The sequence below is a fragment of the Trypanosoma rangeli genome, assembly GCF_003719475.1.
Source record: "Trypanosoma rangeli strain AM80 chromosome Unknown Tra_15.4_contig_00077, whole genome shotgun sequence".
Taxonomy (NCBI): Eukaryota; Euglenozoa; class Kinetoplastea; order Trypanosomatida; family Trypanosomatidae; genus Trypanosoma; species Trypanosoma rangeli.
In genome coordinates, this window is record NW_021705822.1 from 45,996 (window position 1) to 61,169 (window position 15,174).

Below are 15,174 nucleotides of genomic sequence, written 5' to 3' on the forward strand. Positions count from 1 at the left end.
TCTGCTGTGGTCGTGGGCGTAGTGGTTGGTGACGGTGCTACACACAAAACTACAAGAAAAAAAGAAAAACGTGCAGGGAACAACCCGGAGAGAAACAAAAAAATATGCACAAACCGGGAGAACGAGTGGAAGGAATCTGCCTGCACACATGCACACACACACACCACCTCCGCTATGCAGGCGTGCCCACAGGTGAAGATAATGACGTGTCAACCAATACACGCGGAATGGGCCTCCCCGCAAGACATTGAAGAGCACAGGCAGACAAAAATACAAAAAACTAACAACAACAATAACGCAAGAAGAAGGAGAGATCTCAATGAACAGTGTACAGCGTAGTTTTAAAAAAGCGAGTAAAGAGTAGGACGTGACAGTTACCAGGAAATTCATTCCCGTGATGTTCATCATCTCCTTCGTGCAGTCATTGTTATTTGTTGCTCCTCTCCCCTCCCTCTCACCATATTCCTACGCGGACAACGCCTCCACCAAACCTCTCGTATTCCTCGCGCCCGTGTGAACGGAAGGCGCACACCGGCAAAAGAACAGAGTTACAGTAAGAGGTCCTCAGAACTAAGTCGGGGAAGGGGAAGAAGACGGGGAAAAGAGGATGTTTCATCGCAGAGGCAGCTGCCTGTCACATTTCCTGCACGAGTTCACGTGGGTGACGGCGTGCGACGTGCGCCAGCCACCGTGTGCGAGAGGCGAAGGTGGACAAGCAGCCATCGTATGGGCAAATGACTGTCGTGACAGTCTGCAAGTGTCCATGGGTGACTGACGGCACCGCTTCCACTGCTCGGAGCGTACTTGGAGGCGCCCCCGCCAAGGTGACTGCATTCACCTCGTCGTGTCGCGGTCGTCCACTCGAATGCTCCGCGGAGCTGGCGCCGCGTTTCATAAGTATGCGACGGCTACGTTTGGTTCTTGATCGCCGTCCAAGCTGGACCCCCTCCTGCCCGTCGCCGTTGTCACTGTAGGATGCAAACGCGTCGTCACGAAAGGGGCAGTAGCACCGCAAGTGGCGTTTAACTTGCTGTCGGCTGGATAGCTCCTGTTCGCAGTTGGGGCAGAGGAAGATTGTGTCGGCCAGCTCGCCCGTCTGCTCTGTGGCAGGGGCTGCTAAATTAGATCCCGAAGTTGTCAGGGACGAAGTCGTGGCAAATACCCGCGGTGGATGCGGCCTTACAGGACAACGACGCTCGTGCAATGTTCGTGACCCCTTGCACGTAAACTCCGTGCCGCAGAAGCGGCAGGCAAAGCCCACTGCTTCCGACGCGGCTCCCGCCTCAACTGCGGCGGCGGCATCAGCATCCGCCTTGGCATTCTCGTCACCCCCCTCCACATGTCTCTCCGGCAGAGAGGATGCCGCAGCGGATGCGGTAGACCATGTCGCAAGCAACTCCGGGTGAAGCCGCAGCACGTGCCGGCGTCTATTGGTGCTCGTTGTGAACTGCGCGAGGCAGAACTCGCACTGGTACGGCCGCTCCTTCGTGTGCGTGAGGAGGTGGCGGTTGTAGTTGGTGCGGATGCTCCTGCTTGGGTCGCCGGTCACGACGCGAGGGCAGTACGGGCACTGCAGCGAGACAACCCGGTCACCGCGTCGCCGCTTCGCAGGGGGCAACGGGGAGCAGGACACAGCGGCCGCCTCGTCACTGCCGCCCATCCGCTAGTAATACTACAGAATGCAACGAGGGCAGCAGCAGAAGCCGGGGAAAAAAAAAAAGAGGGAGAGACAAAAGAAGAAGTGAAGAGAGAAATCCATCGCCCAGGCAACGTCGCCTCTTGTGCGCCTGAGGACAAGAAGCAAAAAGGCAAACAAACAAACGTCACTGCTCCGATGAAAGCAAAGAGGAAAAGAAATGAAGGGAAGGGAAGGCGGCGGTCACGGTGCTGCTCAAAAAGAGGCGTCCCTTTCCAATTCCCTCCTCTCTCGTTTTCGCTCCCCGTGCAGCAACTCTAAAGATGACCTTGCCGCCAGAAATGGAGCAGGGAGAAGCAAGAGGCATTCACCCCGAAGGCAAAAATATGTACTTTTACTGTTGGCCGGTTGGGCTGACTGCCCATCGTAACGGGCACAAGAGAAATGGCAACGCGGGCGAGCGTTCTACAAGCCGTACCGCCATGCAGGCAAGCGGCAAAACAAAACAAAAAACAGGGTAGTGAAAAAATAAACCAAAAGTAGGCAGTTGTCTTTCATTTTATTTGCCTTCTACTTCCCTTTCACGCTTAAAGAAACTCGCTTGCACACCAGACTCCACGTGCTGCGTCTGCCACACCGGAATTGCGGCCTGCTCGTGCCTCAGCAGCCACGCTTTACGCCAGAGCCCAGGGCCAAACCCAGTCAGCGCCCACGACGCCCCAACGACGCGGTGGCAGGGCAAAAAAAGGCACACGTGATTTTCACGCATCGCCCGCCCCACAGCTCGGCTGGCGTTTGGCCGCTGGCATCTCCTTGCAAGTGCGCCGTACGTCGTGGTCTCACCCGGTCGCACCTCACGAAGTGCTGCCCATGCGGCCTGCATAAATGGCTTTGACGGGGGGCACCGCACAGACACGCTGCCCAACAGTGCGTGCAGTTTTTGCTGGCGACCAGACACGGAGTCCTCCATGTCGCCCGATTCGCCGAGGTCGCCCTTGCGGAGCGGGGGGCAACTGAAGTACCGCCGCATCTGCCGCATCGCATGCGCACGGACATCACCTGTCACACTATCGCCGTCATCCTCTTGTGCCGTCACTGCAGCATCCGCAATCACAACCTCCCGCGGCTGGTAGGCCCGCCGCAGTCGAAGTACCGCGTCTTTCTCGCAGTCCGTCCAGTTGCAGAGCCGCACTGCACCGTCAGCATCAACAAGCACAACAATGTCACCCGTCGGGGTCGGGGTTGTGTAACGGTACACACACAAGGGCGAGGCGACTTCCACCGGAGTAGGCGCACGGTTGGAGCGTGTCTGCTGCGCAGACATCTACCGATAAAGGTCTTCTACCAACCGCGAAGGCAGGCGAGTGGGGGAAGAGAGTCACATGACATCTGGGCGAGAGCAAGAACAGAGATATTGGAAGAACGCAAGAAGAAGAAAGCAATAACAACAACAGCCGCCAGCAGCAGCAGCAGCAGCGTTAGGAGACAGGGGTACTTGATTAATCGGTTACCTTTATCCGTGCGTGCAACGCCTCCTAATTGTCGACGGAAGGGAGGAGGGGAGGGGGAGGGGAACAAAGAGGCAGAAATGATTATACATCACTTCCTCCCTTCCCCCACCCCCCTTACCTCTCGTTTTTTATTATTATTTGTTATTGTGGTTTGTTTCGTTGTTTACTATTATTGCTCTTCTTTTATTTTCACTTCCTTCCGTCGCTGCGTGTCGCGCTGGGAGGGACCTCAGCCTCATCATGTCTGCTAATGTCACGCGACTCACCAGCCCGTGCGCGTCAGCGCACTCACACGTGTGCGGCCGCTACGCGCTCATGGCGTACAGCACGTCTTGTCCCGTGATCGCCGAGAGGTTGTTGCACAGTGTTCTTGCCTGCTCCACCACCGCATCGTCACGGTCCTCCGTGAGCTCCACAACAGCGGGCAACATCTCCGCCATCAGCCGCGCTGCCAACTCGCCCCCGCCGTCAGCGTAGATGCCGTCAAAGCACAGCAGCGTCAGGCGCCGCACGTGGCGGCTCGGGTGGCGCAGCGCCTTTAGCAACTCGTTCTGAGTCCGACTCTGCAGCTTGGACGAGGTGAGGGACTGAAAGAGGGCCCGCACGGCCGGGATCACGTGGTGTTCCGCGCGAAACGCGTAGTCGTGCGTGGCGTCCGCCAGGTACGACAGGTTTGACAACTGCCGCACCACCGCCGGCATGACGGAGGCAAACACCTCCGGTGTCTCCAGGTAGTTGTCGATGGGCACGCTGTGGTCGTGGTCGGGTCCAGCCGTCTGCGCCAGCGCCATGCGACGAACGCTGTCGAGCGCACCTTCTAGTGTCAGTGCAATGAGACCTGCCGCGTGCCTCATGGCATGTTTCGTGGCGGAGCAGTACCCTGTAAGAGTCCCAACAACGTACGGTAGCAGCACAGGGAAGCCAAAGTCCATGATGGACCCCAGCTTCTCCAGTAGGTGGTTGCAGAGCGCGTAAAAGAGTACCCAGCCGTGAGCAGTCATGCGGGGCACCAACGCTGCGTCATCCCGCGCATGCGTCTCGTCAGCCTCCATCGCACCGTCACCCCGCTGCTGTTGCTCCATACGCCTAAGGAAAGCTTCCGCGGCACCGCCAAAGGCCCACTCCGCCACGGTTGAGAGGTACCGCACGCACTGTTTTGCCTTAAACTTGAGAAAGAACACGAGGTAGGCCTCCAGAACGGGCTGCACAATGTCCCGTGACGGCAGGGCTGGCGCAGCGGCCAGTGCGTGAAGGGAAGCTAGCCAAAAATTGTCCTTGGTCGTCGCTCCCTCGACAAGCACGCTGAGGTGCATGAGCTCCTCACGCTTGAGGCCCTCCACACGCCGCCGCACACTGGTGTACAACAAGGCAAAAGAGTGAGAGTCAACACGCACCCGCAGGGGTCTCCTCCGTGAGACCTCCTCTGTGCCCCATGCCACGCCACGCAGGCACTCGGTGCAGGCCTCGATAAACAGGTGTGGCTCCAGCACCGCCTCCAGCATTGCCAGTATTTCCTCGCTACGGTAATTCGTCTCCGCGTCATCGACGTTGTGCAGGTGCGTCGCCGCAAACATGATGCGCGGAAGATATGGCTGACACATAAGCCAGCACGACGGAAAGACGCGCAGCAAGCATCCAAGCGATGCCTGGCGTAGAAGGGACCCCGGTTCACCGCGGGAAACAACCGGGGCGAGCTGCGCCATGGCAAACACGGACGCCTCTACCACCGCCTGAAGAATAGCGTTGCTGTGCGGCGTGGTAAAGGCGGTGCCCATCACCTGACACACCGTGCCAAGCGCCGTCAAGAGTCCGGCGGCGGCAAGCAGCGCATTCTCATCCCTCGAGACAGCCAATGCCCCTCCGCCGGCTGTTACGCTTATCTCAGCGGAACCCTCAGCAGCTCCAGTGTGGGAAAGAAGAAGCGGCAATGCGGTGAGAATGTCCTCCACCCAGCGATGCACCTGCTGCACACGGGCCTTGTTTCCAAACAGCTTCGACAGTACGGCCTCCGTCACACGGTTCGCGCGGTGCACATTCAGCAGCGTCTTCTCTGCCTGCAGGCTTCCACCACTACCGATAATGCGCACGAGCTCCTCCATGCAACCCACAGTGGGGGGAAGCAGCTGCACGAGATCTACTTCAGTGGACTGTGTTGTGGCACACTGCACAGAAGCGTGCATCAGTGACGAAAGGTGTGAAAAAAGCGCAAACGATCGCTTTGTTGCTAGTGGACGGGCCTTCACGCGGACAAGATCCATCAAGGTAAGTTTACGCTTCGGGTCACGCAACCGTTTCCGGTGCTCCTCCAGTTCTGCCTCACTAAGTGTGTTCTCCACCGTTGGCAAGGCGTGATGCAGGCGGTCCAACAACACCTCCAGCCCCTTCTGCCGCAGCGCTGTACGTGGGTCAGTCAGCAGTCGCTTAAGGCACGCCACAAAGGTGGGCTCATTGATGCCTGCAAGGACACACGCCAGCGTGTTACCGGCAAGAAGCTCCAACAACATTGTAAAGGCCTTGTTTTCCCCGTACATATGCAACTCTTCATACATCTTCTCCTGTTTCTTCACCGACACGGGCGTCGCCGCATCATTCGCGGTGGCGGCGTTAAGCTCCGCGTAGTGCGCAAAGAGCTCCAGGGCAGCAACTAACATCCCCATACACTCATCGTTGGTACGCGTCCCTGCCTCAACTTCCTGCTCCTCCGCCTCTGGTTCATCGTCGTTGTTGCTGTTGTCCGGCTTCGCATGCAAACGGCGTGAGGTGTGTTGGTGGTGCTGCAGTTCGAGGAAGCCGCCCAGAAAGGCCCCAGACTTCACGGTGATGTTGATGAGATTCAAAATTGTCTCCTGCCTGTTGACGACTTGGTTCGGTTTCACCAGCTTGCGGAACAGTTTGACGACAGCGTCCTCTTCCGCCTCCTCCACGAGTTGCGGCGTCGCCGCAACGGAAAGCTGCCGGTGTGGGTCAATAAGAAGATGCATCATTTGTGTGAGGCAGCTGAGCTGCGTGTGCACGTCGAGGCTCATAAGCAAACTGCTGCAAACTTCAGTCGCACTCTCGTAGTGGTGGTGGGCAGAGGCAAAGTCGACTGCCTCCAGGCGGATGAGAAGCGCCACCACGGGGATGTGCAGCGCAGTGCGTCCAGCGACGCGCGACCCCGCCGTCCCTGCCCCAGGCGTCGGGGCCGGCACAAACAGAGGCGAGACAATGCGCAGCAGCTCGGCGATGGTGTCAACGCGATGGCGGGACAACGCCGTCGCCGTCGCCTCCTCCGCCTCCCCGCCTTCAGGGACGAGCAGGATGGCCATCAGCGTAACGCACTGCTTGACAAGGGTTCTACTCATGCGGGCGGCACCGTGCGGCTGCCCCTCATTCAACGCCTGCGGTGAGGACACGCAAAGGTCCACCAGACGGCGAATGTAAAGAAACGCCCAGTGGCGGAACTGAGGCTGATCCACGACGTCTGCCTCTGCCAGGAGCGAGAGCAAACCGCTCAGAGGGAAGGCCTCCAGCAAGCCATCAATGAGCGCAAACAGCGACGGGGAAACGTCGTCGCCGTCATCGTTGTCAAAGCGAACTGAAGGGGAAACAGTTATAATGCTGCAAAGCAGCCGCAGTGCCAGAAGAGCATGCTTCTCTCGCGGACACCACCGCCTCTCCGCCTCGCCCTGAGAGGTGTCACAGACTTTACCGCACAACTCCAATAGACGCTGCGCATCTGCAAAGGACAAGGGGCTGTGCAACGCACACCACGACGGTGGCTCCCATGCACCCGCCATCTCTGTCGCCGGTGCCGCAAGTGCCTCCATCACCTCCACCACAACAGACAGATCCGGCGAGGGCTGCTGGAGGAGCCGCGAGACCCACGGTAGGAAGAGGCGGTGATAGCCGCCAAGCGTGCCGGAGAGGAGAAGTGTCGCGTCCCCACCGAGGCGGTTCAGCGAGGCGGTGTCGCTCAATAAGGCGTCAGAAACTGCCGTTGCGACGTGGTGCAAATACTTCTCGCTGTTGGCTGCAGCATTCCCGCCAGTTAAAGACGCCTTCGACGTCGACGCAGATCTGCCTTTCCCTCCTTGCGGGATAAAGAGTACAGCACTCGACTGATGTCCCTCAAGCCCGCGGCTCAGCGCGTTGGCAAAGGCGGTAAGGGCGTAACGATACACAGGACGGACCCGCCCGCCAACAACACGAAGGAACGGATGTTGGATTAGCGACAGACAAAGCTGCAAAAAGGCATCGTCGCAACCGTCCGACGGCATCCCAATTTCTCCGCGCAGACATGCAGCCTGCAAGAAATCCGCAGCCGCGGAGGTCACCGCGGAAGACGCGCCACCAGCGTCATATGCAGTCGTGTTGCTGTTGTTCTTCCTTTTATTGGTGTGGCTGCTGCTGCTGCCACCTTTCGCCAGGATGGATTGCAGAGCCGGCAAAAGGATGTGCATAGCAATACTACTGTCCGCAGCGTCACCGCGGGTGACGGATTTGCTGCGAGTAGGAAAAAAGTATTCCATGGCGCGACAGGAGAGAGCAAACGGCACCACCGGTTCCTCTTGTTGCCCGGTACACGTCCCGGCCATCATGCGGCACAGCAGTTCAGCGGCACCACGCGTAAAATGGCCGCGGGATTCCTCCCGAGCCATAGACTCAATGATGGCGCTGAGCGTCGTGGCAGAGACGTGTTCTACCTGCAACGCCGACTGCACCGCAAGCTGTGCGCCAGTGGTAGAGGCAGCAGCATCACTGTGGGCCCCACGCTTTTCTCGCGCTGCGGCGAGGACGATATTCTGAACCTCCCGTAGCAGAGACTCCCTACGGCTTGTGGGGGCTGCCAGGGGACAAATCAACGTGAGGGACAAAGCTGAAAGCAAAAACTGCTGCGTCCCTGCCACTAAAGGGCAGCTGCATGTGCGAAACACTGCCGTGTAGACAAGGCCAAACCAGTCCACAGGGAAGCGTTCCTCTTCGTACGCGGCATCAGCCGGTTTCAGGAGACGTAAATAAGCTGGTGGAAGACGGCTGGGGCTCATGGCCACAGCCGGTAACGGCGTACTCAAGTGGCCGAGGAGGTGCGCCATACGCTCAAGTACCACCACGTCACAACTCGTGCAGCTGTCACTTCGGAGGCGCACCTCGACGCTGCAGCGCACCGCCGCCCCCATCGCCTCCGTCAGCTCATCCTTCGGCAGGTACGGGGCCACGAGACTGTTCTTTGCGCCGCGACCCACCTTCTCGTTCACCCGCCGCAGCCCCGCACGCTGCGCCTCCTGCAGCCTCACCAAGTAACCAACATCCGAGTTCGTACCGGCGCCCGTGGCCGTCGTGTCCTCGCCAAGAAAAAACCTCAGCAGTGTCCCAAGCATAGCCTCCACCTCCGCTGCCTCGGACGTTGCTAACTGCGACGCACACGCCAAACAGCACTCCACCACCGCTGACCTCGACTCCCGCGAAACGTGCAGTTCCCCCTCCCCCTCCGCCTTGCCGCGTAGCTGAGCTAACACCGCCGGCAGACGCATCTCAGCCTCCTCCCGCAGCAGCTCCAACAGTGGAACACACTCAAACACTGAAAGATATCCACCGTTGCTGACTCCCACATTCGCAGTGGTGGGATTGGCGCCCGCGTGCGTGGACTCTTTTGTCTGCTTCCTCGTCTTCCTGGCTCCCCCCGCGTTATCATCCCCGTGTCGTCGTCGTCGTCGCTACTATCCTGTGCCGCCTCGTTCTTCTCGACAGTTGAGGCGGCACCGTCTCTTGTGACGGTAAAAAAGGCAGGTGTTCTGTTCATATCCAGTATGACCGCCGTCAACCACGCCTCCAGCTCTGCAATCAACTCATGCTTCAAACGCGCTGCATCTGCAGTCCCCTTCTCATTGCGGTCTCCCGTCGACTCCTGATGTCCCGCGTCCACATACTGCAGCACCACATAGTAAAGCGTCAACCCCCGCACAGAGTCTGAAAAGATGCTGGTGCCTGCGCAACCTTTCGGCGTACGATGACTCCGTTTCCCTGAAGACATCTTCAAGGGGCGGATGTCCAGAAACCGTAACAGAGGCTGTAGCGCAACGACGAGGAAACTTTTTTGTACAGCAACATCATGCTGTGCAGTCATCCCCCAGAGCGCGCGAATAATGTTCCGCAGGTGTGAGAGGATGATGCCGTGCTCCAGCGACGAGAGAGACCCGCCGTCGCGCGCTGTCGCCGTCGACGCCTCTGGGTTCGTCAACAACGCCAGTAGCTTTTCCATCGCCGCCGCAGCCGTGTGCAAAAACTGTTCAGCCACCGTGGGGGATTGCTCGTAGCACACCACGTGTTCCAGAAGCTCCAGCAACGAGTTTCCCGCGCCGCCACCGGGAGCCGAGGAGGAGGTGAGAAGCTGCTGCGTCGTCATGTGGGTCATCGCCCTCGCCGCCAGGAGACGTACTTCCGGCAGGGGATGCAGCAAGCAGGAAAAGAGCGGAAGTCGTTCGGTTGCGCCAGAAGCCCCCTGCACCTCCAACAACTCATAGCGGGTGCCGCTGAGGTGTTGTGCAAGAAATGCGGCAGTTGCGGTCTGCGTCGTGATGTCGTTCAGCAGTCTCGACAAGGTGGCGTCAAAGACGTGGGAGAAACGACGCTCCAAAGCCCTCATCCACACAGTGACCAGTGAGCCCGCCTCGGCGTCGACGTCGTGGCGGAGGACAGCCGTTTCGTCTTCCTCTGCCTCCTTATTTGCCAGGTCCTTGTCACGGCAGCCGCCCGATGTGGACTGCGGCAGCTGGCACGCCATCAGCGCCTGAATCACATCCGCCACCAACGCATCCGTGAGTGGGAGATCCTCCACAGCACACTGCACAAAATGCAGCACATCCGGTGCGACAGACTCGACGGAATGGGCAACCCGAAGCCGTTGCAGGCACTGGTGAAGCAAGACAGCAATAAGCGAGTCATAAATTCCGCCACCAGCGTTGGCAGCGTCCTCGGCGGCGGCGGCAATCCACGGTGCCCACTGCTTCCATGGAAATGTCAACAGTAAGTGAATCTGCGGGGCGAAAGTAACCTGTGCCACAGCGTTCCGTTGTGTGTAGAAGAGGAGGTCAAGAATGGCCAACAGGTCGCTCACGGGCACAGTGGCAGCGACGACAGCTGACGACGAAGCTGAAGCCGCCGCCATATCCTCTGCCGCTCTTAGTAAAGATCGGACAATCGGCTTCATCACGGTTGTCAGCGTTGCCATGGACAGCTGCACCTCACTACTCCACGCAGCCAGGACGACGAGAGCACTGCATACGACCTCGCGACTCGGAAGCGGCAACACGACACTGCCGCCCCGTGCATCCTCCTGCAGCCGCAACTCCTGCTGTGCGTCACCCCTTTCGCCTCCCGTCACCACACCGCTCAGGAATTCGACGATGAAAGGCAACAAGACACGCCACAAGGCCTCTGCGTCGGGGTGTGAAGCCAATCGCACTGCCACACCTGCGAAGAGGGCGTTTGCTGCGCTGTTGTGCACCTTCATGCGAACAGAAGTGGCAAGCGTAAGGCAGACCATCCGCAACGCCTTCCGACTCTCTGCGCAGGCCAGAACAAGGTGTTCCCGCAAGAGGGGGGCGCCGTGTTGCTGGTTGTTCTCAAGGAAGGCGAAGCCAGTGTCACGCAGGTCCAGCAGCATCACAGCGCGGGCAAATAGGCTGTGGTCATGGTACGGCAGGAACGTTCGAAGCACGGCCTCGACGTTGTACACGTGTACCTCGTGGACGCGCACGAGGTACTCGAAAACCTGGTGTGCCGCTGTTAGGAAGAGGTGCGGACTGAGCAGTGTAAGGAACTGCTCAAGGGCTGCGTTTACGGCGCGGTTTTCCTCCGCGCTCAGCAGCTTACGTTCCACGCGGGTCTTGTAGGGGTGGAACAGTTCCTCAATGAAGGGGTGGAGCCGGTTGTCGATTGCGACAAGCGTTTGCAGACCGTGAACGGCGAGTTCGTGAATCTGCTCCCGCGAGAAGCTGCGAGCCTCGCCGGCGTCAAACAAAAACGACTGTGACAGCCGCTTCTCACCCACAGGCCGCTGCTGCAGCTTCTGCAGCTGTGAAGCAAGCTGAGACGTCATCGACTCTCTCTCACACACACGCTCAGTCAGAGACGCTAAGCCTCCTTTTACTACTTACTTATATTTCCCTTCCCTTGTCTTCCTTTTTCTTTTTTTGTCTTTTATACCACTCCTTTTTTTCTTTTCTTTTATTGGTTGTGCTTGCCCGCCTGCGTGCGTGTGTGCAAACAGTATCACCAACGACTGGACGCGGCGCAAATGAAAGTGTTAACGTCTCGTCAGAGCCTACAGCAACGATAGCAGCCCCCAAAAAAGAGAGAAGCAGACACAAAAGAAAAGGCAAAAACACGCGACAGACCAAAATGCACGCGTCTCCACACACACACACGCACACCTCCTTAAAGATCAAGCGCAGAAACATGAAAGGGACGAGCGAACACGAAAAGGGCAAAAGTATTTGGAGGACAAACATGACGAAGTCGCCTCACACGGCGGCGAGGTTTAGCGGGGGAGGCGGTCAAGGAAGCAGTGGAGTCACACGCATACGCAGACACACATGCATGCTGGCACACGTGGATGCACCGGCGGATCAGCCCTCTGTACGTTGGCGTTTGCGTCGTCCGCCCCGCCCCCGCTCCCCAGTTGCCTCAAGCGTCTTGAGGCGCTCTACCACGGCAAGCGCCCCCACCGACGAGGCCGTAAACACGCGATCACTCGGCGAAAACGAGTGCAGCCGCGCACGGTAGGCTGCCGCCTTGCTGCCCGCCGCCGCAGCGGCAGTGACACCACCCCACTGCTGCTGGCGCTCCAGGCCAAAGCCATCAAATAGGCAGCCGCCCAGCTCCACGTACTGCCGCAGGTACGCCGTCTCCAAATCGTACACCCGCAGGTCCAGCGCCTCCAGGCAACTCTCAAGGTCCTCACGGCGCTTCTGCAGCTTCTGCAAATGCGCCGGCAACCCCATCCCCCCCTCCCTCCTCCTCCTCCTCCTCCGCGGCCAGGCCAAAGGCGGTGACACCACGTTGCCCGTGGCCCCCCTTCGGAGGCATTTTCAACGAACTTCTACTAACCCTCTTTGCGCGCAAACGCCGCCTCTCTTCAACTAAAAACGGTGGCGCGTCTACCCACACAGCCAGAGGCAATAAGAAAAAAGCGGAGCGAAGCGAGCGCATCAGGGTGCGGCAAGGCACAAAACCAGCAAGTAGGTGAGACCACTTTTTTAGTTTGCTTGCTTGTTTCTTACTAACTGGAGAAAGATTCTCTCGACTACCCCCTGACGCCACCAACAACGGAAAAAAAATGTAGGGGTGCCACACATCTACGTCCAGAGCAAACCGGCTCACAACTGGGTGCGCAAGAGAAAGGGAGAGAAGGGGGGGAGGGAAGAAAGGTAGGTTGCGTCGCTGGATTCCTGGTCGTTGGCGTCGTTGCGCGTTCTGGGGCTCGCAGCGGACGCATCACTCAGAATGAGGCAAAAGGAAATCAAGGGTAGCTTCCCACCACCATACAGAAGTAATTCACATACATTGGAAAGGAAGAAATGCAGAAAGGTCAAAAACCAAACAAAAAATGCTAATATTAATGCGGGCTCTGGCTCCAGTATGGTCACATGAGTCTCGCGGGGTGTTGACAGAGAGGGGGCCACCGAATCGCGGCCACACATGCACGCTACATGCAACCCCACACAAGCAGAAAACAGAAAACGCCCGCTGCTTGGTGAAACCCCCTCCCCCCGCGTCACCCACCCCTATTTTAAACGAGAACGGTTTCCTTTGCATTGGCGCATGGACTTCACGTCGGTGCGTAATCGACACCTTTCACACGGTGCTGACGGTAGTTTGTAGAGCCTCGCCGAATATGGCGAGGTACCGCATACAGTCGTGGGAACGCCGTATCCAGCTACCAAATGGCTACAGCGTAGACGCCGTCCGCACGTGCTGCTGGGGCGGCGACACGAGAAACCACACGAGCCCCCCTCCTCCCCCTCATCCCCCTCAATACAACCGCACAGATTTAGTGTTAAGGTTGGGAAAGGCTGATTGTACATTCAACGTAAAAGAAAAACAAACAAATAAATTTCATACTGTCAATCTCCGCCGCCCAGCTGTAATCTACATCTCCGCCCCTCACCACTGCCGCAGAAGACTTTTCCTGCCCCGGAGTGCGTCCTGCTGCATTGCAGAGAACACGCATCTCACACAACATTATTTCTTCACGGCGAGATTCACGTAAAAAAGCCAGGACCTTCAAAAATATGGCCTGGCAACCACCTCCTACAGACAATGGAACGCCCTTCACAAAGAAACGTACCCCACTACTGCCACCACTACCACAGATACAACACAAAAACAAACAAAATGAACCGCGGGGGAGGACAAAGCGAGATAACACTGAGCAATGCGGGCTTCAGCTGCGTTCACTCACCTCCTCCTCATTCAATCACCTGTCGGCTATCATCATTTAACGAGGCGAGACATCTTGGTCGTCAACTACCATAGAGAACCTCTCGGCCAAAATGTGATCCGTGTATTCTCTCTTGCCTGTATAATTAACCGCCAGCTTGCCTCGTCGGCAGCTATCACCTCACGTTCTGTGGCTTCCGCCAAAAAAAGAAGCCCTGGTTCAGCCATCCATTCCTCTGGCACAGACACACCCGCTTTATTCGCGCCCTTTGATGTGAGTGAAGGCGCATTGAATGTTTCAAAGAGGCCCGTCATTTGCTTCGAGAACGCATCCACCGTAGGTTTCTCCACCTCGTTGTGCAATGCTAGCACGCCGTCTTTCGTTGCCTCGCCCCCCACCTTCGCCGTCGGGCTTTTGTCCGCAACCTCTGAGATGGACGCCACCACGACGCGGAAGAGGCCGATGCACTTCAGAACAGTCCGGTGCGTCAGCAGGGTGTACGCACCAAAGTCCTTGTCAAAATACGTGATGTACGAAACCCTGAGCCCCAAGAAAGCGGCACCTTCCTCAATGGCGCCCACCGCCCTCTCAAACGTGAGGGATCCCCTTCTGCAGAGATCCGGCAACTTTATCGCCCCGACCTCCTCACCCGTCCCCGAAATGTACACCACGGACCAGTACCCAGGGTCATTCTCCCCGCCGCGGGCCCTGCCAGGTGCCAGATGCCCCGCCACAGGGCCTCTACCACCGTACCGCAGCGGCCGCTGCTGCTGGTACCCGCTAGAAAAACCCATCCCCTGCGACGAGAAGTGCGATTTGGCGCGTGCCTGATACGCCGCAGAAGTTGTCGTCCCCAACAGCGTTGGATTGGGGCGGCAGCGGCGGGCGACACGCACGCAAACTCCATCCGGGTATGGAGACAGTGTTTCCGCGTTAGCAACAAAGCCATGTTTACTGGCCACCGTTGACATCCTGTAATCACGCAAAAAGGACTGCTTAAGGCCGCCTAACTGTGAATCCGACGGCCCCACAGGCATTGACGTCGAACCAAACATATCCCACATGAAACAGTGACACCACACCAATAATAATAATAAAACTACTCTCGACCTTCAATCCACGCAATCCTTCTACTACATAGCAAATAAATAAAAAAAAACACTCTGATCAAAGATAGGGTGCCCGCTGCAGACGTGGGGCAGGAAGCTGTCAGAGAGGCCCCGGGAAGGGCCAACCGCCAGAGCTCATTTCACCGCGCAACGCGCATCGAAAAAGGTACACTCAGTTAGCGAGATCATCACACAGAAGGGGTAACGCACGGGGGCGGAGACGCAGTACACCACAGCATCATCTCCGGGACTACCAGAAGGCACCACCACGGCACAGCACAGCGCACGGGCACCTCGGATTGCCCCGTGGAACACAAACTCGTGCCACACCTGCCTGCTGCCCGCCCAACAAAGAAAGAGAAGGAGAAGAACAACACATTCGCACATCTCGCACAGTGTCGGCGCCGACGGGGAACTGATCTGCCACGGCCGGCTTCTTCTGCTGTGCTCGCACGCAACAGATCTCACGCATCTCAGGATCCCGCAGCGGACACC

General features: G+C 58.1%; 7 protein-coding genes across 7 annotated transcripts, besides 6 other annotated features; all 7 read right to left on the reverse strand.

Annotated features, from left to right (window-relative positions):
- Window positions 1-143: 143 nt before the first annotated feature.
- Window positions 144-167: a microsatellite.
- Window positions 168-634: 467 nt separating this feature from the next.
- TraAM80_03106 (uncharacterized protein) lies at window positions 635-1,660 on the reverse strand (the record flags this gene model as incomplete). Its single annotated transcript, XM_029380085.1, has 1 exon — window positions 635-1,660. One exon carries the CDS (start codon window positions 1,658-1,660, stop codon window positions 635-637), a length of 1,026 nt encoding a protein of 341 aa, XP_029240056.1.
- Window positions 1,661-1,692: 32 nt separating this feature from the next.
- Window positions 1,693-1,753: a sequence feature (GA-rich).
- A 90-nt stretch (window positions 1,754-1,843) lies between these two features.
- Window positions 1,844-1,873: a sequence feature (G-rich).
- A 322-nt stretch (window positions 1,874-2,195) lies between these two features.
- Window positions 2,196-2,960, reverse strand: TraAM80_03107 (O-6 methyl-guanine alkyl transferase; the record flags this gene model as incomplete). Its single annotated transcript, XM_029380086.1, has 1 exon — window positions 2,196-2,960. The coding sequence occupies one exon, from the start codon at window positions 2,958-2,960 to the stop codon at window positions 2,196-2,198; it is 765 nt and encodes a 254-aa protein (XP_029240057.1).
- A 113-nt stretch (window positions 2,961-3,073) lies between these two features.
- Window positions 3,074-3,113: a microsatellite.
- Window positions 3,114-3,452: 339 nt separating this feature from the next.
- On the reverse strand, window positions 3,453-8,507 carry TraAM80_03108 (uncharacterized protein; the record flags this gene model as incomplete). The annotated part of the gene is made up of 1 exon (XM_029380087.1): window positions 3,453-8,507. One exon carries the CDS (start codon window positions 8,505-8,507, stop codon window positions 3,453-3,455), a length of 5,055 nt encoding a protein of 1,684 aa, XP_029240058.1.
- Window positions 8,508-8,638: 131 nt separating this feature from the next.
- TraAM80_03109 (uncharacterized protein) lies at window positions 8,639-11,227 on the reverse strand (the record flags this gene model as incomplete). Its single annotated transcript, XM_029380088.1, has 1 exon — window positions 8,639-11,227. The coding sequence occupies one exon, from the start codon at window positions 11,225-11,227 to the stop codon at window positions 8,639-8,641; it is 2,589 nt and encodes an 862-aa protein (XP_029240059.1).
- A 54-nt stretch (window positions 11,228-11,281) lies between these two features.
- Window positions 11,282-11,360: a microsatellite.
- A 182-nt stretch (window positions 11,361-11,542) lies between these two features.
- Window positions 11,543-11,561: a microsatellite.
- Window positions 11,562-11,756: 195 nt separating this feature from the next.
- Window positions 11,757-12,131, reverse strand: TraAM80_03110 (uncharacterized protein; the record flags this gene model as incomplete). The annotated part of the gene is made up of 1 exon (XM_029380089.1): window positions 11,757-12,131. One exon carries the CDS (start codon window positions 12,129-12,131, stop codon window positions 11,757-11,759), a length of 375 nt encoding a protein of 124 aa, XP_029240060.1.
- A 1,525-nt stretch (window positions 12,132-13,656) lies between these two features.
- On the reverse strand, window positions 13,657-14,634 carry TraAM80_03111 (putative microtubule-associated protein Gb4; the record flags this gene model as incomplete). The annotated part of the gene is made up of 1 exon (XM_029380090.1): window positions 13,657-14,634. The coding sequence occupies one exon, from the start codon at window positions 14,632-14,634 to the stop codon at window positions 13,657-13,659; it is 978 nt and encodes a 325-aa protein (XP_029240061.1).
- A 180-nt stretch (window positions 14,635-14,814) lies between these two features.
- On the reverse strand, window positions 14,815-15,174 carry TraAM80_03112 (uncharacterized protein; the record flags this gene model as incomplete). Its single annotated transcript, XM_029380091.1, has 1 exon — window positions 14,815-15,174. A coding segment is annotated over one exon (360 nt), but the record flags the coding sequence as incomplete, so codon positions are not given.